The 23,012-nt window shown below is 47.7% G+C and overlaps 1 protein-coding gene across 7 annotated transcripts in view; it reads left to right on the top strand.

Moving 5' to 3' along the window:
* Window positions 1-23,012, top strand: part of PALM2AKAP2 (PALM2 and AKAP2 fusion) — a 1,039,983-nt gene that overhangs the window by 856,657 nt on the left and 160,314 nt on the right. The window contains exon 1 of one of the 7 annotated variants that reach the window (XM_069630775.1): window positions 22,279-22,534. The exons of 5 other annotated variants lie outside the window; for them this stretch is intronic. In XM_069630775.1, coding sequence (XP_069486876.1) covers window positions 22,475-22,534 — 60 coding nt within the window. In that variant the 5' untranslated portion in view covers window positions 22,279-22,474. Of the gene's footprint in view, window positions 1-22,278; window positions 22,535-23,012 lie in introns of those variants that run through there. One more of the 7 variants, XM_069630777.1, reaches the window with a different exon arrangement.

Genomic DNA, 23,012 nt, shown 5'->3' with positions numbered 1-23,012 from the left:
ACAGTTTTGTCTTTTGTGTAGTCATGGGAAAGGCATTTACCAAGGACTGCTGTATTGTTAATAACTGATTATTGATGGCAGCAGCTGCAAAATGGTGCGGGTACCTGGGCATCTAACAGCAGTGTCTGGCAAATGCCTAATACTTCTACACAAGTCCAAACTGTTGGCTTTGCCAATGCTTATTTTTAACAGGACTTCATTGAAGGACTTGCATAGTGCTTATAAATCGGGTGGCTGAAGGCAGGCCTGGCCAGTCAATGTTCCCTCTAGTTTTCTTTGGCTCTGTGCGGCAGTGTGCTGGCAGTTTGTAAGTCATGTGCGCAACTAAGTCATGCAGTGAACCAGGAGACCAGGATCCACTCTGCAAACGAGTGCAGGGTGTTGGAGGAGTTGCCAAATGCCGAACAAGCACACCATCAACATTACATCCTGAGCCATAGACTTTTCTGCTAAGTAGCCTGTCTCTGGACCAAGTAACCAACGCAGTCTTTCCATCCTAAACTTCAGCTAGGCCATGAAGACCCTACTCTTGAAAGACCATCTTGCAAATAATGACATTCAACCATATTTCTCTCCCCCTGGAGCCCTCCCTCCCACCCCAGCTCTTTTGCAGCTTCTGAACCCTAGCTGTAACTGATTGGCTGTGCCCCATGCATGCAATTCTCTGTTGATTCGCAGCTTGGTGTGCACGTTATAAATCCCACATGTGCAAAGCTGCAAGTATCTGAACAACCTTCTGTCATCAGCGATAACGTCACAGACACCCATCGTCATCACCAGCCTTTGATAATCAAGGCGAGGGCATTATGGGTGGGACATTATAAGAATCTGTCAAACATGAGCTAGTAAAAAAAAGAGACAAACCTCATGGTGGCGAACATGAACGGGCAATGGCTAGTAACACTATTTTTATTATGCATGGGGCAGCTATCAAACCATGATAGAGGCTTTGTTTGAATAACATAGAGTGAAGTGGGTCGCTTAAACGTTGGCAATTATTTATTTTCTATTCCTCTACCTCTGCTGCTCATTTCCATTTTCGCCAGTGTTGAATAGTTTTACTAAGTAGGCACTGGTCAGCATTAGACATTTTTACACATTTTGGTGCTGTGATGTAGCTGTTGGACACAATGACAAAAAGAGTGGCCCAGATATGCAAACAGCATACACGTGCAACTTTCTCAGACCAGCATTTGAGAGGATGTTTGTGCAATGGAATACAGCTAGGAGGAAGAGGGCATGTGAGGAGGGACACATAACGTGTGGGTGTTGTTTGGTTATCTACCCACCTGTTGGCTGCCCATGGCCATGCTAATCCCTTTGGCCATTCCCACACACTACCTGCCCCCTCACCAACCAAAATACATATTGCAGAGGTCTCTTTGAGTGAGCTGTATCAAGCAGTAGCATCAAACTTTGGCCAGTGTTCTTAGTAGGTTGCTGAGGGTTAATCACTTAATTGCCGTTGTAAATGTGCTGCTGTTATAATAAACATGTCTTAACCAAGTGTGCTTTGAGTCACTCGAGTTAAATATGTTCTTTGCACCACTCTTTTAAAAGCAAGCATTGACAAAGACGACAGTTTTTGCCTGTGTGTAGGCATTTGACAAGCACAGCTCTTATGTGGCCAGGTAATCACACCGTTTTCCAGCTGTTGACATCTTGTGGCATTGTAGTAGCCTGATGGCGGTGCCTGGCAAATGCCTGTCCCTTCCCTCACAAATCCCAAAGCTGTTGGCGTTGTCAATGCATGCTGGTTATAACATTTCATGCTTTAGTGAACATTGGGAAAGGCCGGGATTGCCATGAATTTAGTTGCTTGCACCAGGTACAACCGTACACTATTTATTTTCAAGAAGCAAACTTCAGGCAAGTCGGTTTTCATGTGATTGATTTAGATTTGTGTTTTGCATTCCATCAAAACTTACATCAAAGGAGTGCAGCGGGGCTAGGGGTTTACACCCCTCCTCCCTACAAAGTCAAAAGACAGACACGGTGGATCCCCAAAAAACATCTTCACCAAACTGTTCCACAACCAGCTCCATAATCTGCCAAAAAGGTGTTGCTCTTAGAAACGAGCTGACGACCAGTTTTAACGGTCACATAAAAAACGAGATTGATCTGAGTTGATTACTTTTAAGTGAAGGAAATCATGTCTGTATATATTATAAAGTACATGTTTGCCTAAAGCAGTTCTTGCCAGATTAGTCCCGCCTCCACCTGCAATAATTGGTGTCATTATCAATACTCAAAGCAAGGGTACTTCATTTCTCTTTCCGCATCCCTGAGGGCAGACCCATTGTCCTACCGTAGGGTGACCCGATTTAAAAAGCACAAAAACCGGGACAGGGCAACTAACATAAAAGTAGGACTAACTCTTGAAAGTGGCCGTCAAGGCACTACAGTTCAGCAGCGGTTGGAGGAGAAGGGGGTTGAAGTGTTACTGTTCAAATAAACACATATTATAATGAATTTATCACAAACGAACACTATCTTAAGTTGTAAAATTCAGCATTTCTTCTGTGTGAGATTGTGCATTCCTGCCTGTCAACTATGAAGACCTACTACCAAAAACCCGGGACCACTGCAGTTTCCAATGGAACCATAATCATGAGAAAGGGGGACAGAGCAGCAAAAAACCAGGACAGTCCCTGCAAAGCCGGGGCATCTGGTCACCCTATCCTACCCAGCCAGGTGCAACACCACGAGATGGTTGGTAAACAAATGTCTGTGAACTTAACATTTCTGGAAGTTGTACCAACAAAATAAAAAACAAAACGGAGCCATAGCAGACCTCAGAGGAGGGGTGTTGCCTTACAAGGAGTAATAAAGTTGGCCGTTCACTCTTGTTATTTCACATTCTAGAAGTATTTTCCCCTTCACTGACTTGGCATTGACTATTTCGTTGAGTTGAAAGGTTGGTGCCTTCGGTGAAAACCTCGCTTTAGCTCCACAGCAGCTGCGCTGAGACGGCCATCTGGCGTCAGGGTTCAGCTTTGTACATTTGCGACTGTCTTGCTATTTTATAAGCGAAGTTGCATCAGCCCCCTGTGCCACCTGACTTGCTAGATGCCGCCCACCCCTCACCTGCCCGCCACCCTGTACAGCTGTACCCCTCCTCTGTGCCCCTCTGTATCCTACCCCCGCTGCATATCTGTTCTGTTCAGGTGCGGAATGGCAACCAAAAGGAGCCCTGGAAATAATTTTCAGCCAGCAAGCTTAACATTTTTCCTATGAAAAAAGCTGAAAAAAAATAGGTTAACACACAAAAGAGGGCCAGGGTGCAGAAGCCTAGCAGGAAATCTCCAGAGTTCCCTATAGGCCAGTCCACCCTTGGTGCCGTTACCTCTGAAAAGCGCTCCGTTATGCATGTGTATGGTTGCATACCTCTGTAAAGCGCTCGGTTGCTTCTTGAAGCTAGGTCCACGCTCAATAACTACCATAATAACAATATTATTACAATAATCATTTTAAAGAGGCCCTCCTGAATGCAATGATTTGTATAGTGTGTGTTTTGGGTGGAGTGGAATGGAGAGTTGGAGTTTGCAATAAATGAGCATCGGCTCTGCTTGTGTCATCACGATGCCGCCGCCTCAATACTTGGGTAAAATCCAGAATACACTATCCCTGATAAATGACTCTGCTTTTTCGTAGCTTTCCTGTCACTTCCGCCAACGCAGGATCAGAATACTCTGGGAAGCATCACCCTAAATGCCAGGTTTGTCAAGTTCCTGTAGAGTTTACCGGTGCCCTCCACTTCTGCAAAGGACTACAAAGAGGCGTGGTAACCAGACCGGCCTACATTTGAAAATCAAAAACCCTGAGATGTATGCCCCGCCGACAGACACACAAGACTCCGCCCCTTTGCACACGCTCCGTAAACGCGCCCAGCCCACATGTCAAAATATGCCATTTGCACTTTACAGTGGAATTCAATAAATGTTATTAAATTGACTACTCATAACCACCCACATTGCATAGGACGAATGGCATACGCCTTCCATACCATCAATACCACACATATCAAAGAGAGGATATTTTCTTCAAATAGTGTTTTTGAAAACGTTAAAGTACTGAAATTGGACATTTCAACGTAGTTGTTTGTTGTTTTTCATCAGCGTAGTGGTGAGGTGGCCAGCATGCAAACCGGATGGCTGTGGTTCAACCCCTGGGGTCGGCATGAATTCAAAGCGGATCTTCAATGTTTCTCACTTGAGCTGGGGCTGATGGAGTCGACCCGCTGAAAAAAGTGGGTGGACTCAGTCCACCCGCGTGTACCCTCGACTTAAGCCCTGGCAAACGGGCCAAAAAGAATAGAAGCTGACAAAATAGGAATACTGCTTTCAAATTAATTAATGACACCGGATTGAAAGCAGTATTACCGCGTTTATTTTGCTTAAGCTTTCATTCTTTTTGGCTAGATTGCCTTATGTTTTAGTCGCCTAAAACGTAAGGCAAACTGGCCAAAAACTAAAAAGTGGGCGGACTATGACTCATGGAGGTCTTGCAGATATGTCTATCGCCTCTCAACCGCACAACCTGGGTTTGAGTCCCGCTGTGGAACTGCAAACTTCAAGTGTGTGAAAAAAAGTGTATATATATATATATATATATATATATATATATATCTTTATTTAATTATTTGAAAACACTGCCCGTGTGGTCCTTCGACTTGTGCCCTGTATTTAACTGCCTAGTGGGCACTTGCCACGTGTGACTCCCTCAGCCAATCCGGTGTATGTTTTGTCAAAGGCATATAGACCTGCAGGTTGTAATGGGAGATCTAAACTTCAAGTTCCCAATTGCAAGTGGGATTGGATAAAATGCCAGGATTTAAGGTTTGAAATTGGGTTAATTGGCAGCTATGCTGGAGGCTTTGGCCTACTGGAAGTGCCAGCTTTGTTTCCGAAATGTGTCCCCGGCATAGCGACTTCCCGTGTCAGGGTGCCCGAGGCGCCCCTTATATTGATTGGGTTGGGGCCTTGGTTGCGTGAAAGCCGCATGTATGTAGGACAGTCGTCGAAGGGGCACGCTCTTACGTTCCTGCTCCAGAATCCGTCCCCTGCTACTGTCACGTGGTTAATTAGACAGGCAGGAAAGGTGGCTGCTCTCCAGCTGCGGCGGCCATTGCGTTAGTATTTCCGTATCTCGGAAGGCAACCGAAGCCGGCAGCTGAAATGGAAAACTGCGCCGCTTCCTCTGATTAGCAAACTCTCCACTGCGGCTGTGCTTAGGCTTTAGCTAGGAGGGCACCCCCTTGCCAACCTCAAATTCAGCCCGAAGGCGAAAGTTCATTTCACTTGATGCCATATATTACTAAGCGAGGGCTGCCATCAGTTGCCCTGAAAACAGACCATCTGTTGTTAGAATAAAATGGCGGTCTTTGAGTGGGGATTACCGTATCATGGCAAGAGATAGTGGCAGCTTTCAGCGCCACGTAATGTCGGGGCATAGCATCTTGCAATCAAGTGCCGAGCCATAATTCCAGTCCATAATGCTAGACAATGGTAACTCTTCCAGGTCATAGGGTGAACCATGGCACATGTTAGTGGCCTATCACCCCTCTCCCCTCGCTTTCCGATATCGAGCATGTTCCTCACATCATGGACTCCTCCAGCTGTACTGGCAGCTGATTCCAACAATTCATGGATTGTACATCCTGAATTTGTGCCACCAAAGATGGAGTATCTACTGCTTCCAGCTCGCGCTTAATCACAGGCTCAACCAGAGACACCTGGAGATGTGGGGGCGCAGGGGTCGAGAGCGTGCAAAGGGCCACAGATGACCATAGGTCCTGCCTCTTAGGTGGACAAAACACTGTTTGGCCCCTGTGCACTGTTCCGCTTGCTTCAACAGGCCATACCGTGTTCTTCACCGGCCCACCCATTGGACAAATTGAGGCCTGGATTTCTTGACCCGCCACCTGTGCCACATTTGCACGTGACTTCCACCTCTGTTTATGTCAGCCTTCCGCTACCTGTGTGCTAAGAAGAAAGGGCAGAACCTCTGTGCTGTTGATATGATATGATAGGTTATTTAGAACACGCTTAATACCCAATGGTTTCTAAGCGCTGACCCGGGGATCGAACCTGTGGTGCTCCATGTCGTCCTGCTTCCAAGGTCAGCATGTTGCCGCTGAGCTATCCTCCCGAAACAGTTGAGAGCGGCGGAGTGTCGGATAGGCCCAATTGAAAGCCTTCCGAACCCATGAAAGTGAAGGCTCACTCCAGGCTTCTGCTCTGGTCCAGCAGAGGTCTCCCGCCACCTCCCAAAGCCATGATGGCCACTGTACATCCTGACGGCACATACACGGCGAGGACCTCGGATTGGGTGGATGTGACTACTTTTACCTCAGATCGAAAGGCTGGGGGAAGCCTGAGGTGGGCTGCAGTAGTTTGCTTTCAACTTTTAAGGTCCACTTCTTCTCTGTTACCTCAAAAAGCAGGCATCCACATAGAGGATGCACGGTTGTAGGGCAGGGGGGAGGGTGGTAGGAGATTTGTTTCATGGGAGTTTCTCTTTAAAGCGATTGCACTTTTGTTTCAGCTCTCCTCGCTATTGAGGTGGTCACCCAATCACTGTTCATGACATCTCCTGGCTTCTTTAAGGAAGCATTGGCAATGCCAACAGTCTGGGCTTTTGTGTAGACATGGGAAAGGCACTTGCCAGGCAGTGCGTAGTGATATTAACTGGCCATTGATGGTAGCAGGTGCAACATGGTGCAAGTACTTGGGCATAGAATAGCAGTGCCTGGCAAATGCCTAATACTTATACACAAGTCAAAACTGCTGGCTTTGCCGATGCTTGTTCTTAAAAGGACTTAAGTGAAGGGCACTATAAGTGCTTATACATCGAGTGGCTAAAGGCAGACCTGGTTAGGACATTTTATTACACCAGTAGTCTGTTTACAGCTCCAATTAATTCATTAACTCTCAGACTGCTTTGAAAACACACTGGCAGGCACTTGGAGTGCAACGTTTGATTGTAAGGCTAAATTAAAGCGAGCTCAAAGAGTTCCCGTGAGAAGGTGTTCTGGCAGGGAGCGGCAGAAACTGTGTTGGATGGCCATATAGATTAGCATGGCCCTGGGCAGTTAATGGGTGGGCAAATAACCAAAGAACACCTTTAAGCTTTGTGTCCCTCTACAGTCTCGGGAGGATAGCTCAGGTGCAACGTGCTCACCTTGGAAGCAAGACGACACGGAGCAACCCAGGTTTGATCCCCGGGTCTGTGCTTAGAAACCCCTGGGTATTAAGGGCGTAATAAATAACCCATCATATCATATATAATATTATATGCCATTTCTTCCAATCTGCACTGTAATGCATCGGCTTATAGGCTGCGCTGCCGCCTAAAAGCCCAAACTAAAACGAAATATGCTTCTGCAAGGGCTGGCATTTAGGTTTCTTTGGTACTCTTTCTCCTGTGCCCACAATCCTCTCTCAGCATAACTCTGACAGGGCCCAACTGGGACAAAATATAAGGCTGGGCACCAATACAAATGCGGCCCACAATCGTGACTTGCCATCCGCTGCTTTTTGCCACAAACTGTTTTTTTTGCGTGCTGTCGGAGGAAACATTTTTGGTAAACGTTGAGGCAAATAGTGCATGTGAAAGAAGACTGCGCCAATACCATTGATCAAACATACTGGCTGCACTTTGGACCACATCATGAAACAGACCCACATTGTCCCACATAGCTGGTTCCTAGCGAGTGCCAGCCTGGACCGGCCCCGAGAAGCTGAACGGACATAAATCCACGCTAGAGTAATTGGAAGTCAAATGAATGTCCAAACCCAGTGGGCAAGTAGCCAGGAAGTCCTGTGCCTATCCAGGGAAGGGTCAGGTCAAATCCTTTGCCAGCGAGGAAGAACACCAACTCCAAAGCTCGGGGGTACAGATGCCAAAGATAAACACAGGCATTTTCAGCAAGGGTACTTTTCTCCTTATGCTTTAAAATCAGAGTAAAATGTATTTTTAAAGGAGTAAAAAGTTAATTCTCATTCCCAACTCGGGTATTGTTTTGTTGGTAAAAAACATATTTTGCACCTAGTAATTCATGCACATGCATATTTTTTCGTTATTGTTAATTAGTTAACCAAGTTGACGTTATTAGTGAATTCGTTATCATCACATGGAACCGTTTAAACATGTCATTTTGTCAGTCTCCTATATCTGATTTAGCACAATACCCTCTCCCCAGCAGGCTCTCTTGCTTCACCCATCTGAGATTGGCCCGGCCTCTCCATTGCATCAGGCAGCTTCTGTGCCCTTGATTGCTTGAGAAGTCCTCTTGGCACTTGGTCTGCCCTTCGCGCTCCTGTTTTTGGCCCGGCCGCTCCATTGCACCAGGGAGCTACTGGGCCCTTGCTTGCATGAGAAGTCCTCTTGGCACTTGGTCTGCCCTTCGCGCTCCTGTTTTTGGCCCGGCCGCTCCATTGCACCAGGAAGCTACTGGGCCCTTGCTTGCATGAGTAGTCCTCGTGCACATGTTCGGTCCTTCGCTCTATCTAGCGCTCTGGCTTCACCCATTTGTGCTTGGGCCATGCTGCTCTTCCCACGCTCAGCACATGATCACATTTTCCATAATTGACTTTCCCAGGGATTTACTGCAGTCGTCCAGTTGCTCGTGCAGCCCCTTCCCCCTTGGGTATATTTATTAGTAGTCTGCCCTGCTTTACATTGCCGCGGCCCTCTGTTTTGGCTCTGATCGTCTTGAATCATTTGGGAACAATGACCATTTTCTTCTTTCTGGGGATTATTTGTGGTTGAGCTTTTAAGAAATGGGAAATCAGTGAGAGCAGATTTTCAAATTTGAGCGATTTCTGATTTGTTTTTACAAGATGCCCCCCAAAGAGCATCAAACATAAGTGTTGCACAGCAGGAAAGACGACTGGGAATGTTTTCGTATCAGAAAATGTGCCAGCTAGGGCAACAGCCTGTGTGACCTCATGCGCTCCTCGCAGGGAATGAGTTGAAATGTTCCATTTGGATGCAGCTGCTCCCAACTATATGTGGCGCTGCTATTTCCATGGACCGGGGGACTGGCTTTTTGAGAAACAAGACAGATGCCTACTTCACAGGTAGGGGGACTATTGGGAGGCAGCCATCTTAGTAGGGACCCACAGTGTATGGATCCATTTTGATTAACTTTCTCAGAAGCCAGGACAACGACATAATTGGCTATCCCTGTTTAAGGTATTTTAGCAACTCCTGATTTTTCTAATCTGAGAATAATTGCAATTTTGTATATGTTTTTTTGCATGATACCTGCTTGGGCCATTACTGCTTATTGCGGTGTAGGATCAACAAAAACATAAAACCTAACTGTGGTTTAACCACCATTAACTTTGTTAGGATTAGGAGACATTAACTCGTATAGGTTCTGGGGAGGAACACTATAAAGGATACTACAGAAAAGGGCTCTGGATGGGTGGACTCAATGTCTCACAGGAATAACCAGAGGAATACTGATCCTCAGGGCCGGCCTTAGAGGCAGCAGCGCTCCAGGCGAATTGGTGCCCCCGCTCCCCTGGTCAACAGGTGGGGAGAGGCAAAGGAGAGGGGGGAGAGGCAGGAGCGCCACAATTGTTTTGTCCTTCCCTGCTCTGGTGCCTCGCAGGCTGTTAATCACTGGAATGGCGTCCTATTCCAATGAAAGCCTCCTGGCTCCCGCGTCGGAGCAGGGAGGAAATCATCCTGTGCATAGGGTGCTATCAGCACCCTATTCTTATTAAATGCGCCCAGCCGTCGCGGCCGGATTTCATAACAAAGGGCGCCTGCCGTGCCTTCGCCCACTATGCCAGCTCTGGGGAGCCCTTGAAAGACTCCCAGAGCTGGCAGGATCGGGAGCTGATGGCGCCCTGCAGGGGGCATGGCACCACGGGTGGTCGCCCGGCCCGCCCTGCCCTAAGGCCGTCTCTGCTGATCCTCCCAGTAGTCTTCTACTAAAGAACCTTAAAGTCACATCTCATGATATAGCGCCCAGTGTACTGTGGCGAACCAGAAGTAGAAGTCGGACTAAGTAGTGACATGTTAACGATTTTTATTCATATAATAAGAAACATACCTATCCAGCCCTGCTATGAGGGAAGTTCCCTGCCTACCAAATCTCAAAGTAAGGATGCTCGTCAAAGTCCAAAAGAAATAGCCCCTAGTCCAAATCCTAATAGCTAACTGGCCCTACCACTTAGGAAAAAATTACAAAAAGGAGTAGGGTTTAGCAATAACCTCAGTCTTTGGTTTATGCCTGTGCCTGGCACAACACTTGTATCCCTTTTCCAAGAAGAAGATTTAACAAGTTTGTCAAGTTCTGGATCTCTTTCCACAAAGTTCATCAATTTCTCGCAGTACAGTCCGCCGCTGCTCTGCAGGTTTTGTATGCCAAGTTTTCAAGTCTTTACATATACTGCATACGGTTTCCTTTTCTCAGGAAAGACAAGGGTTTCTTAACATAATCCTACCATTTCTCACTTGGTGCTTGACGGTGTCCTTGTCTTGTTTTTAAACACTGAAACCCTGCCGGATCTCTCTCCTCCCAGTTCTGTTCACTATGTTTCGTGTTTCCAGGACTCCCCAATGTCCTATGACCCTCTGTCAGGCAAGGGCCTTGGTAGGGCATCTGTTTGTTCAGGTTTTCCGGGTTCCTGTAACCCTTGTGGCTTCTCCAGCCTCAAGTGTCAATGTCTCTGAGTTTCCCAAAGCTCCCCAAAGCCCTATGCCCCCCTGATAGGCTTGTGTTAACAGGTCCTCTGTAGGATATCTGCCTGTTCAGGTTTTCTTTTCTTCCGTAACACTTCTGGCCTTCCCAGCCTCTTTTATCACTGTTTGCACCTCTCAACAGCGTTACCTCCTTGGGAGCATTTGCTTCCCTTCTGCTGCTCTGCAGCTAATGCACTTCTTATACAGTGATCAGGGATTCAACTTCTCTGCTGTGGGCTGGTTTCAGCATCAGTTAACGGCTTCCGTGGGGTCACGCCACCAGACCAGACGGCTGTTTTACTGTTTCCTTCTCTCTCCCGACCTTGGCTTCTTGGTCGGCCAGTAAACCAGCCTTCGAGCATCTTGCTAGTGGTTTGCTCACTCTCCATGCTACTGCCGGCTTTAGAATGGCTGCGCCCCTCCAAGATGTCCTCCCGTCAGAGACTTGCTTCAGCATAGGATTCTATCTACTCCATTCAAGGTACCTTGTCTTTTTATGTACATCATCGTAAACAAAAGGTGTGGGTCGTTCCTTTTTGATTGTGGATTCAGGCGGGAGCCAGCATTACCTGAAGCCATAGAGGTTGCAGAAATGTCACTATTTGGTGGATTCAAAACAGGATTAACAACAGTCTTTCCAATTCCCATGTAGGCAGACAATGTACTCTGGACTGGGAGTTCATTACCGGAATGGGAGTCCTTGTCCCCAAAAGTAGAGTCACTCCAAGTGAGGTCCCACTTGCCCAGACCCAAAGGAAGGGTCTTGCTGATCAAGTTCACCTCCCTAACCTCAAAGGGGGCGACTTCCTTTTGGGGAGAAGGGGCAAATAGTCCAGGTTAGTCACAGTACTTACATCTCTCTCTCTCTCTCTCTCTCTCTCTCTCTCTCTCTCTCTCTCTCTTTTTCTCTCTCTCTCTCTCTCTTTTAGAGGAGCACCTGCATGCCTCTGCGGGAAACCCCTCCCCCCCACCTCCCATATGTTGGAAGCCTGAGATCATGCCGTGTTTGACACCAGCAGTTGTGCCAATATTGCAACATATGTTCGAAAGAAGATGCCCATTGAGGCAACCCTATCGAATGTATCCCCGAAGGGATGACAATCTGAGGGAGGAACTCCCTGAAGGAATATAAAAAAGAGTAAATACAAAACCCTGTGATGTTATAAGTAGGGCTGTACCGAATAGCATATTTAGTATTCGGCCGAATAACAAAAAGTTTGTCAACTATTCGGCCAGAGCAGAATAGTGAGCCGAATAGTTGTTTTTTTAGGCAAACATATTCTAGGGCATAAAAAACAGCATTTCAATGCAATGAATAAGCTAAGGAGGCATTCTATTGCATGGGTACATATTTATTAATTGGGCACATCTCTGTAAGCTTATGACAAAAGACAAAGAAAAAACAAAAGTTATGGGAAAAGCCCTCACTCCTAGTAAGAGTAACCTGTAAGAGGAAGGTTGTATTTTAGGAAAACAAGCCTTTCAACATTTTCAGCTAGGAAGCTACTTCTGTGTTCAGATAAATATCTCCAGCTAAACTGAACACTCTCTCGCTGTCCACACTGGTAGGAGGAGATGCCAAGTACACACGCGCAACTTTTGGCAACCCTGGAAACTGAACACTGTTCACGTCCCACCACTCCAGCGGGTCTGCAGTTTTAGGGACCAGCAGCTCTCTCAAAAAGACAGTGAGCTCAGTGTCCTGGGAACTTATTGACTGACTCACACCAGCCGTGGACTGCTCAACAACACTGTCCCAGAATGCCCATATGCCACATGGTGGAACGCTCTTCTTGGGTGGAGGCACGTCCTCTTGTGGGTCAGGGTCTGCAGGTTTCCCCTCAGGAGTGGAGGACTGCTCACATTGTTGGCCACAACATCATTGCTGAAAAATGTTAATTTGAACCGCGGATCGATAACTGTCGCCACACAGTAGATGGGTATAGCTTCAATGTCTTTGAATCTTGCCTCTACAGCCTTCAATTACTCTGCTTTCACTAGCTTTACACCAGTGTCCCTAACCTTGCCAGAGCTCAGGTAGGACCTTAAAGCTTTCACAGCAGGAACCACCAAGGAGATACTTGATGCATGGGAGCAAATCTCCTTTGTGAGCTCTGCAAAGGGTGCCAACAAAGATAAAACATTTTCTGCCAAAAGCCACTGGCAGGCAGATAGATTTGACACTTTATCGTCCTCCACACAGTACAAACTTACTGGCCGCCTCTGCCCTACCAGTCGCCCGAGCATCAAAAAGGACGAGTTCCACTGTGTAGACACATCTTGAATCAACTGCAATTCAGGCAACCCTAGATCTTTTTGCAGTGCGTGCAGGCGGGACGTGGCCTGAACTAGAAGGTTTGAAGTGGCCTACAAGTTTTCTTGCATGTGCCATCATGTCTGACACAGATCTTTCCACAAAAAGGCCATCATGGATGCAAAGCTGTAGGGTGTGAGCAAAACACCCCACACTAGCTAAGTCTGCTTCTCTGACGGCCTTGGACATGTTAGCGGCAGTATCCCGAAGAATGACGTGCATTTTGGAATCGCTAATTTGCCACCTCTCTAGCATTTCTTGGAATGCTAATCCTATTTTGGCACCAGTAGGGCTTCTACCAAAAGCGCGCACTGCAACAAAACTCCATGCCTTTTTATGTTGCTTGCCAGCCAATGCCCTGTTAAGCTCATAAAAGATTTCACAGTGTTATCAGATGTCCAAATGTCCACAGTAAATGCAATTTTCTCAGCCCTCTGAACCTCTCAAGCAATAAACTGGCTCACTTTCTCATACAGGTCAGGGATGATGCGTGTTGAAAAGTATTTACGTGATGGTACTTTTTACCTAGGCTCCAACTTATGGAGTAAACGCACAAAACCGTCATCCTCAACAACAGAAAATGGTTGCAAGTCTAGCGCTATCATTTCGCCAATACTGCGATGCACTGCATGTGCGGAAGGGCTGTCCAGAGGCCACACTTTGTCTAGACAATCTTTAATGGACAGCTGTGACAATGCCCTCTTGCACTTTGCGGGAGACACATTGCTATTGATTCTCCCAACAACTGCCTCTTTTTTCCTTTCATATTGGACATAGTCATTGTGATGTTTGGACGGCAGATGGTTGGTCAGTGCTGATGTGCTGCACTGTCTCGAGTTTGCAGATCCACGAAACAAAACCGCAAGGCACACAGAACACACTGCCTTGGAGTTATCATCCATTTTAATGGTAAAGTAATCCCACACAAGGCTGGTTTTCTCCTTGGTGCTACTCATGCTGACAACGAAGGGGGTTCTGCAGCTCTGGGCGAGGGATAGGGTTTCTGCTGGGCATGTCTCCTAGCTGTTGCTTGTGGGCCTTTAGGTAAATCAGAAGCTCGTACTGGTGACAAAGAAATGTAAAGCAAAAGTCAAACTTAAGAGTTTTGGCAGGGCAGTACTGCATGATGGCTCTGGGCTCTGAAGTGGTATCAGGGTTCCCTTTAAAAATGTTTTTGAAAAAGCCTTTTATCAAAAAACTATGTAAAAAACAAAATATGAACGACAAAAACCTCACTTGAAATTGCCAGGAGTTGAAGGAGCCATTATGTACATCGATTGACGGCGGCAAGCATAATATAGCAGCCTTTCATTTAATCAGGCATATGTACTGAGTGCTAACCTCCCACCTCAAGCTTCTCCTGAATAGTAAAACCCCCATAGTACTCACCAGGATTGTAGGCACTAAGCAGTGATCTGCATCAAGGTGGTGTAAGTCCGTCTCAGGGGTGAGCTTCCTTGGTAGGTGCAGTGTCGTTTCTGGGTTGTGGTATAACTAAAGTAAAGAAAAGGATGATGTTACTGCTAGACAAATGTTGCAGGATTAAGAAAATGCACATTTTTTCTACTCATCACATTTTGTCACAATAAGTCTACAAGAACAAACAAATGGCCCAGGACAACTGGATCATAAGGTAGAATTCAGAAGATCAAGAAACTCTATGGCCTAAAAGGAACAAATATGAGACTCTTTGGGACGCAGAAGTCCCATGACAGCCAGCAGAACTGAGATCCACTTATAAAACATTTCAGACACAGAACTCTATGGAGGGCAAGGCTAAAAGCAACTCTGGGGGCCGCTCCTGCAGGGACATCATGGCACAATGGAGGGGGTGGGGGACATGGGAGATCATCATGGGACAATGGAGGGGTGGGGGTAAATGGGAGTACATTGCGGGGCAACAGTGGGGGTGGGGGGGACATGGGAGAACATTGCGGGACAGCAGAGGGGGTGGCAGGAACATGGGAGATCATCATGGGACAATGGAGGGGTGGGGTTAAATGGGAGTACATTGCAGGACAATGGAGGGGTGGGGGAACATGGCAGAACATTGCGGGACAACAGAGGGGGTGGGGGGACATGGGCGAACATTGCGGGACAACAGAGGGGGTGTGGGGACATGGGAGATCATGGGACAATGGAGGGGGTGGGGGGGCTCATTTGAATTTGGGCCGCCGGAGTGGGCAAAGTGCCCCGGCGGCCTCATGAGTCTGACAATGTCGGGCCACCGGCTTTGCAACGGTGGCCCGACCAGCATGAACAAAATGATTGCGGCCTCACCGTGATGAGGGGGCATGGGGGGGCACATTTGACATCGAGGCCGCCGGGGTGGACAAAGTGCCCCGGCGGCCTCATGAGTCTGGGGGGGCCACTCCTGTAGGAGCGGCCCCCCAGTGCAAAACAATGTCGGACCACCGGCTTTGCACCGGTGGCCCGACGAACAACAATATTATTGCGGTGAGGCCGCAGGGGTTCCCTGTGGCCCCGCGGCCTCACCGTGCTGAAGGGGCGGGGGCACACATTTCAAATCGAGGCCGCCGGGGTCTGCAAAGTGCCCCGGCAGCCTCATGAGTCTGGGGGGGCCGCTCCTGCAGGAGCGGCCCCCCAATGCAAAACAATGTCGGGCCACCGGCTTTGCACCGGTGGCCCGACCAGCATAAACAAAATGATTGCGGAGAGACCAAGGGGGTGCAGAGCACCCCCACGGCCTCACCGTGATGAGGGGCATGGGGGGCACATTTGAAATCGAGGCCGCCGGGGTGGGCAAAGTGCCCCGGCAGCCTCATGAGTCTGGGGGGGCTGCTCCTGCAGGAGTGGCCCCCCAATGCAAAACAATGTCGGGCCACCAGCTTTGCACCGGTGGCCCGACGAACAACAATATTATTGCGGTGAGGCCGTGGGGGTTCCCTGTGGCCCCGCAACCTCACCGTGATGAGGGGGAATGGGGGGGCCCTTTTCAAAGCGAGGCTGCAGGGGTCGGCAAAGTGCCCCGGCGGCCTCATGAGTCTGGGGGGGGCCGCTCCTGCAGGAGCACCCCGAATGCAAAACAATGTCAGGCCACCAGCTTTGCACCGGTGGCCCGATGAACAACAATATAATTGCAGTGAGGCCGCGGGTGTGCAGAACACCCCCGCGGCCTCACCGTGATGAGGGGTCATGGGGGGTCATAGTCACTTATCTGGTGATCTTTCCGGGTCCGGGTGCTGGCATCTGCTGGAGCCGGTCCTTTGGCATAGGAAGCGAGGGAAGGGAAGACCTGTTCCCTTCCCTCGCTTCCTATTTCAACAAGTTAGGCTGGTTCCTCTGTGGTCAGGCTGCAAAAGCCAATAGGCAAACAGCTTGTTTGGCTTCTGCAGCCTTAACACTGTAAAACTTTCTAGGATTGGCTGTCATCTCCCAAACAGTGAGAGGGCAGCTAATCATATAAAGTGGACTTCGGCTTCGAGTCCCTACACAGAAACTATTCTGCCAAAGCCGGATAGCTGTATTTCAGCCAAACTTCGGCAGAATGGGGACTCGAAGCCGAAGTTCGGTACAGCCCTAGTTATAACAGAGTGTAAGCAACGTGGTGGGATACTGGCTGAAGAGGATGTATGGATTTTACAGAAACTAATGATGAAGTAAATAATCAAGTGAACTTTTAAATACGAAAAAGAAGATTACATTTGCACAAAATACTGCAGAGAATCAACCTTTCAATTATTGTGCAGACGCTGAAACTCAAGTAGACCAATTCACTATAGAAGCTGGCTATATGTAGTGAATAGAATGCAGGTGAAGCCGCCACTGTATAGAAGTTGGACATCAGTATCATGAATTTTAGTAAACCAGGACTCATGAAGAAGAAAGGGAAAATTGTGTTGCAGTAAGAATACGCTGAACAGTGAGGCTGCATGACAAGGTTGTCCGGCCTGAAGTCAAGACTGAAGCAGCCATGGTTGGCTATCTATTCTGGAAAGGAGTGAACCTGCGAAGCATGAAACATCTGTAGTTAAGGTGCAAAGAAATAACACCAAGAGTGCTAAGTTTTATTCATTTAAGACATTTAAAATCTGCAAAATAGACCAGATTGTGGTCTCCTGTCACGAGAGCCAAGGATGAAAATAGAGTCAAACTTGGAGTCCTAGAACAACGATAGTGAGCACCCGCACTCCCATGTATTCTCAGAGACAAGTATACTTTGCAAGGCCAAGTTCAAAGACAATCTTCATGGCAGAAGGCTTGGGTGATGAGAGATGCTGGGCTAATTGGGTGGGGAGGTAGAGTCACGTAGAGTCAGGTCCCATCTCCTTGAACCTGGGTTGAGCTTACCTGCTGCTAAGTGAACTGAATGTTCCAGACATGGTACAAACATGCCAACCAATTGTAGTGGTCCATATAACAAAGGACTGTATAGTTAGAGAAACCAATCAGAAACCGTGTATCTAATAGTTTTGAAGATGACATGTTTAGAGGTATGCATATATTGTCCACCTGACAGTGGGCAGCCAATTACAATCCTAGTTCCTAAATAATGTTTCCTTAGATGCTCCCCTTCAGCGTATACCGATCCCTAGTAGGTTCATAATTATATGCCATGTAGTATGATGTCACCACTCTATGGCTATGGGGCCTATTCTTCCTCTCTTATGCTCTTCAATTCCTACTCCTCTCCTTGCCATGGTCGGTTCTCCCTGGGGCAGAACCTTGAGGCCTTTTATAGTCCTTTTGATTGGCGTTATTAGGTAAGTGGGTTTTTAATTGGTTATTTCATGGTCTTTGAATGTCCATGAATTAATCTAATCAGAAATGTCCAAAGGGGAAAAAAACGAAAGTTATTTTATCAAAAATGACTTTCGGTTTTCTCTCCCGCTGACACTTCTGACCGCCCTCTACTTCCCACCCCCTTACTTACCTGTGGGCGGCTCACCTCCTTGTGTGCCGCCGTCTCCTGCATCCCTCTGATGCCATTTCCCTTTTCTTTTTTCATTATCCTTATTAGAATGGGTGCGTAGGACACCCCCGAAACCCTGGATGATATTCTAGTGAACAAGGGTGCAGGGGACACCCCCCGCAGCCCCTGCTCCCCATGTTCACTATAATGCCACAGAATGGGGGATTTGTAAGACATTTTCATACAGCCAAAATTCCAACAAATCTGCCATTCGTTTTTTTTTCATCCAATTAATTCTACTGATACCCTTGTCTTTCCATGGTACCCCAAATGGGATTGGTCTTTAGTTTATCCTTCCTATAGTTTATCCTTCTGACCAGAGGAGGCTTTTACCCTCCTCTGGTAAGTTTTGTCAGCTCTCACCAATTATTGGGTCTTTTAAAGAATGTGCAATTAACCTAAATGTGGCGGTGACCAGGGGCTTAAAAGGCCTCTCCTCAATTTTAAAGTCAAGTGGAATGAGGTTGTTGGCCTTGGTACTATACTTTAGGGTTCCCTCAAACTTTTTCCCTGGGGGGCTTCATGTAGCTTCACCCCGCAGTTCCACAATCCAGTATTTTGCCACATTTTTAGGACTGCATTTGGAGTAGTAAATAATTTAATTGGAAAATATTTGGGGGGTGGGGGACTAAAATTTCGGCAGCATTTTTCATTTACTCTGCTCACTTCGTTTTATAAACATTTCAAAATGTGGTTGAAATATGTTCCAAGTGGGACTCCTTCACCCAGAATCTTTAGTGAGGAGCAGTAGATCGCTGGTGCCTCCATGGTGGTTCATCTGTTTCTGTGACCTCTTATATTTGTTCTCAGGAGTAGTCTTGCGGCAGTATTTTGAATGTGTTTTATTTTTTGTGAGGGGTTCTGCCATTACGAAGTAGATGCTGTTTGAGTAGTCTTGGGAGAACCAAGGAGATTATTGTGAGGGTTCTGTGTAGGATGTTGAGGCAGTGGAGTATGCCTTTTATTAGTCGTAGGAGGTAGAAGCATTTTTTTGCTATTGCGTTGACTTGTGGTTCTAGAGCGAGTCTGTTGTCCATGAGGGCTCCCAGGTTTTTTATCACTGATGATGTCTCCGGTTGGGTTCCCATGCATGGTTGCCAGCTCAGGTTTGTCTGTGTTGTACTGTTTTCTGGAGAAGAGGGCATCATTTCTGTTTTGGGCAGATTTAGCTTGAGATTGTTGTTTGTCATCCAGGTGTACATGTCCATGAGGCATTTTTGAGGGTGTTGTTTGGGTCTTGGACGAAGGTTATCTTGAAGACGAGTTGGGTATCGTCTGCATAGTTGTAGGCGGTCAGTCCATGGGATTGAATTAGTTTCATTAGGGGGTACATGTATATATTGAAGAGGAGCGGTGAGATGCTTGATCCTTGTGGTCTGCTGGAAGTGATGTTTTTAGTGTAAGATGCAAGTGACTGTAATTGTGTTCTTTCTGTTCGGAGGAAAGATTTCGGCCATTGTAGTGCAGAGTTTTTTATGCCGCATTCCCCCGGTCTCTGCATTGGTGTTGTGTGTCTGAATGTGTCGAAGGCAGCTGATATGTCTAGTAGTATGAGGGCCGATTTTGTAGCTTGGGTCGCTGCACTTTCCCTATTGTAAGTATGGGCTTTCTAGTCCCACCATACAAAGTTCTGTTATGTTATCCAATAATTATACTGTGCCCAGTGGTTTTATGGCACCATGCCTTGTTTGAAAGGTGGCATATTGTGACCCTGCCAGAGTGTTGCCAGAACTTAGTCTGTAGAAAGGAAGGGGAGGAGGTGATAGCCAGGGGTGTTGCTAGGTCTGGAAACGATCCAGGGCTATGCTAATGTCAGGATTGTCGGGAATCAGGGCTAGCTAGCCTTTTAGTTGTAGCCCCTGAGCTTCTATCAGGGCTACAACCAAAAGACCCGGGGCTATAGCCCCCTCAGTTACCCCCTAGCAACGCCTCTGGTGATAGCAAAGAGGAATTAGACAATAGAATTACCAAAATCAGAGAGGAAAAACAATTGGGATGAGCGGGAGGGGATTTGGTTGTCGAAATAGTAATGCATGTTTCCCAAATGTGATAATGTGTTGGCAAGCACGAGTGTAGGACGTAGGGGAGTACAGCTCCGTTTAGAGCAGAGTGTTATTGTGACGGCAATATCTGTAATCGACGGAGCATATATGTGGTTGGTTGGTAGTATCTCTCCGCCAAGCTGTATTCCCTGCCTGTAGCCCCCTCTGTATCCTTTCCCACCAGGTCCCACCAATTAGAACTTAAATAGTCTGCCCTACTTGTAGCAACATTGTTGTACCCTGTCATTATATAACCTTGTTGTACAGTGCTCCGTTGTGCCATTTAAAACCCAGCTCACACGTACAGCACTTATAGGCAGTGAAGTTGCCAGGAATCAACTTTATGAGTGGCACAGAAGGGGCCAAAGACAAAAGTAGGGGGGGCACAGATAAAAGTGGGGGGGCCACCTCTGAAAGGTAATGTGTGAAGTCACAAGCACTCCTGCACAGAGGCTTTTGTGCACACCAACTACCCACACCCCACTGCACCTCCTCTCCCATCAGAATGCAGGCACAAAACCATTCAGTGACTAATGGCCCATCATAAGCAGTTTCATGCCCTCCAGCTGCTCTGCACACTATGGGGGTCCCTGTGCAGATGCAGAGCAGGAACACCTGAGAAGTGGCTCATGCTCTTGTTTATATGGATGCCAGAATGCATACCAAGATCACTGCTAGCTTTCAGACAAAAGGAGAGTATTTGCCGAGTGTGACATGCAGACATTTGCCTTAGTGTCACAAATAACACCACAAACAGAGAACATGGTCACTGCTCGACGTAGGTAGGGGGGGGCACAACGGGGGGGGGGGGCAAAAATAATTTCAGAGTGACACCCTCAACTCCCTCCCTAGCAAATGCTTATAGGGGCACTTAGAGTCCGACTATAGCCCGTTGAGAGACACTGTATTCTTTCTTGTGACTGGGCAAGCAAACCGTCGAAAATGCCCAGAAAGCTTGTGCACAAGGGTGGGTGGCCAAACTGGAGCTATATGGAAGCTGCCTGTGCACACGTATCGTCAGAACGCACCCCAGGCCTGCGCTATGAGAGGCAGAAAGGAATGCACGCTTTTCCTGGTTTATGGCTGCTTCCGATCAGGCATTCGCGTCGCGCCCACGCGTGTGCGTCTGGGCTCAAGCTGAGATAGTAATTGCGAAACAGCCCATGGGAGTATGCAGAGTCACCCTGGTAAAAGAGGAAGTGATTCAGCGTGATTTACTTAGACCTATTTACAGCAACCGAAGGCCAAAAAACGGGAGTTCCATGTAAGTGGGGAGAAGAGCGTCCGATCTGGGTGGTCTTTTCCTTCTGCAACTGCATTCATGCATCGCCAATAGCAATAGGAAAAGCAAAACTACAAGTACCATAATGCAAAAAAGCGGGTCCGGACGAACTTCCGTCGCGTGAGATCTACGCGCGAAGAGTCATGCATTGCCAATAGGAAAAGCAAAACTTAAAAGTACCAGAATGCAAAATGGGCAAGGCTAAGCGAACTACAGTCACTTCCGACGGCCAAGTGGTGTGCTCTAGTAAACATGGGGGATGGGGCATGAACGTATGTCCCACGTTTATTTTCAAGTGAACACTAGTCGTTTCGCCATTGTGTCTTATATATGCTGGCCCCGCGTTTTCATTCAGTGCCCAATATTCATGCCAGCCTGGCAGTGGGGTAACTTTGCTGAAAATGTTGGGGGGGACATGACATCTGAAGAAAAGGTGCCCCAACCAAATGAATGGGGTCCAAATGGTGTGCCATGAAAGTTGGGGGGGGGGCAAACACCCCCGCCCCCCTAAAATTACACCCAAGCAGGCTGCACTGTTCCATTCGTGACATAATAATCCAGTTCCGTTTTTTATTTGGATGGATTGTGGAATGTTTAGACCTACATTTATAATGGGGGAATTCCAGGAGGGAAAGTCCCAAGATGCAAAGAAACGGGACTGCAGTAAAATGTCCCGAATGTTATGCGAATTTACTGGTATCCGGGCCTCCTAATCCGAATTCGTTTGTGATCTGAAACAGTGGGACACTTTGAACTTCTCGAATTCCGAACTTTCACGCCTAAGGGGACTACTTGAACCCCTGGCCTGAGGTTGCCTGCCGACCTTTACAGCGCAGTTTCAACCCACTGAGCTATACTAACGGCTTTAAACAGATGGCAGTAATAGAACATGCAAATGGCGAGAGCAGGAAGCAGCGCAGGGCCGCCCCATAGGCGTTTATCCTGGTTTTGTTAATTGACCCTAATCTAAAGCGTCTTGAAGGCAAAGCCTCTTATGACACTGCGTTTCCCATCTCGCTCGTGTGCTGGAGGCGGCTGAAGATCGCCTTCCCTTCGGGTTTCAGCTGGGGCTGGTACTTTCAGCGAGCAGCCCCCAAAGCATTTCTGCCGGCTGGGTAGGACTTGCCCCAGGCCTCGCGCAGAGGTTCCCAGGGACGCACCGCCCTTGTACTTCTGGGCCGCGAGCGCACGCAGCCGCAGCCATGTTCAGGTACACGGCCCCTTGGCAGGTCCTCAGTCTGTCCATGGAGAGAGGCGTGCGGGTGAGTAGCAGGCTTTGTTTTTTAACCTCTCTTGTTGTTCAACACCCGGTGGGAGCCTTCTTCAGTGGACATTCTGTTTAACTAGTAAAATACGGGATCCACTTACCGATATTTCATAGAGAAAATACAATTAAATTGGGTACAAATATAATAATTACCAGTGGCGTCGCTAGTGGTTGCGGTGGGGGGAGCTGTGCCCCCTCTCTGAAATCCTGCCCCCCCCTACCCAAGGCAAACAGTGACCATGTTCTCTGACCATGGTGTTATTTGTGACACTCACTAAGGCAAATGTCTGCATGTCACAGGGCAAATACTCTCCTTTTGTCTGAAAGCTAGCAGTGATCTTGGTATGCATTCAGGCATTGGTATGAGCAGGAGCACCTTCTCAGGTGTTCCTGCCTGGCTTCTGCACAGGGACCCCCATAGTGTGCAGAGCAGCTGGAGGGCATGAAACTGCTAATGATGGGCCATTAGTCAC

This window comes from Ambystoma mexicanum, chromosome 6q (genome assembly GCF_040938575.1).
Source record: "Ambystoma mexicanum isolate Mex_15411 chromosome 6q, UKY_AmexF1_1, whole genome shotgun sequence".
NCBI lineage: Eukaryota > Metazoa > Chordata > Amphibia > Caudata > Ambystomatidae > Ambystoma > Ambystoma mexicanum.
Note: the sequence above shows the minus strand (reverse complement) of the source record. Positions and strands in the feature narration are given on the sequence as shown.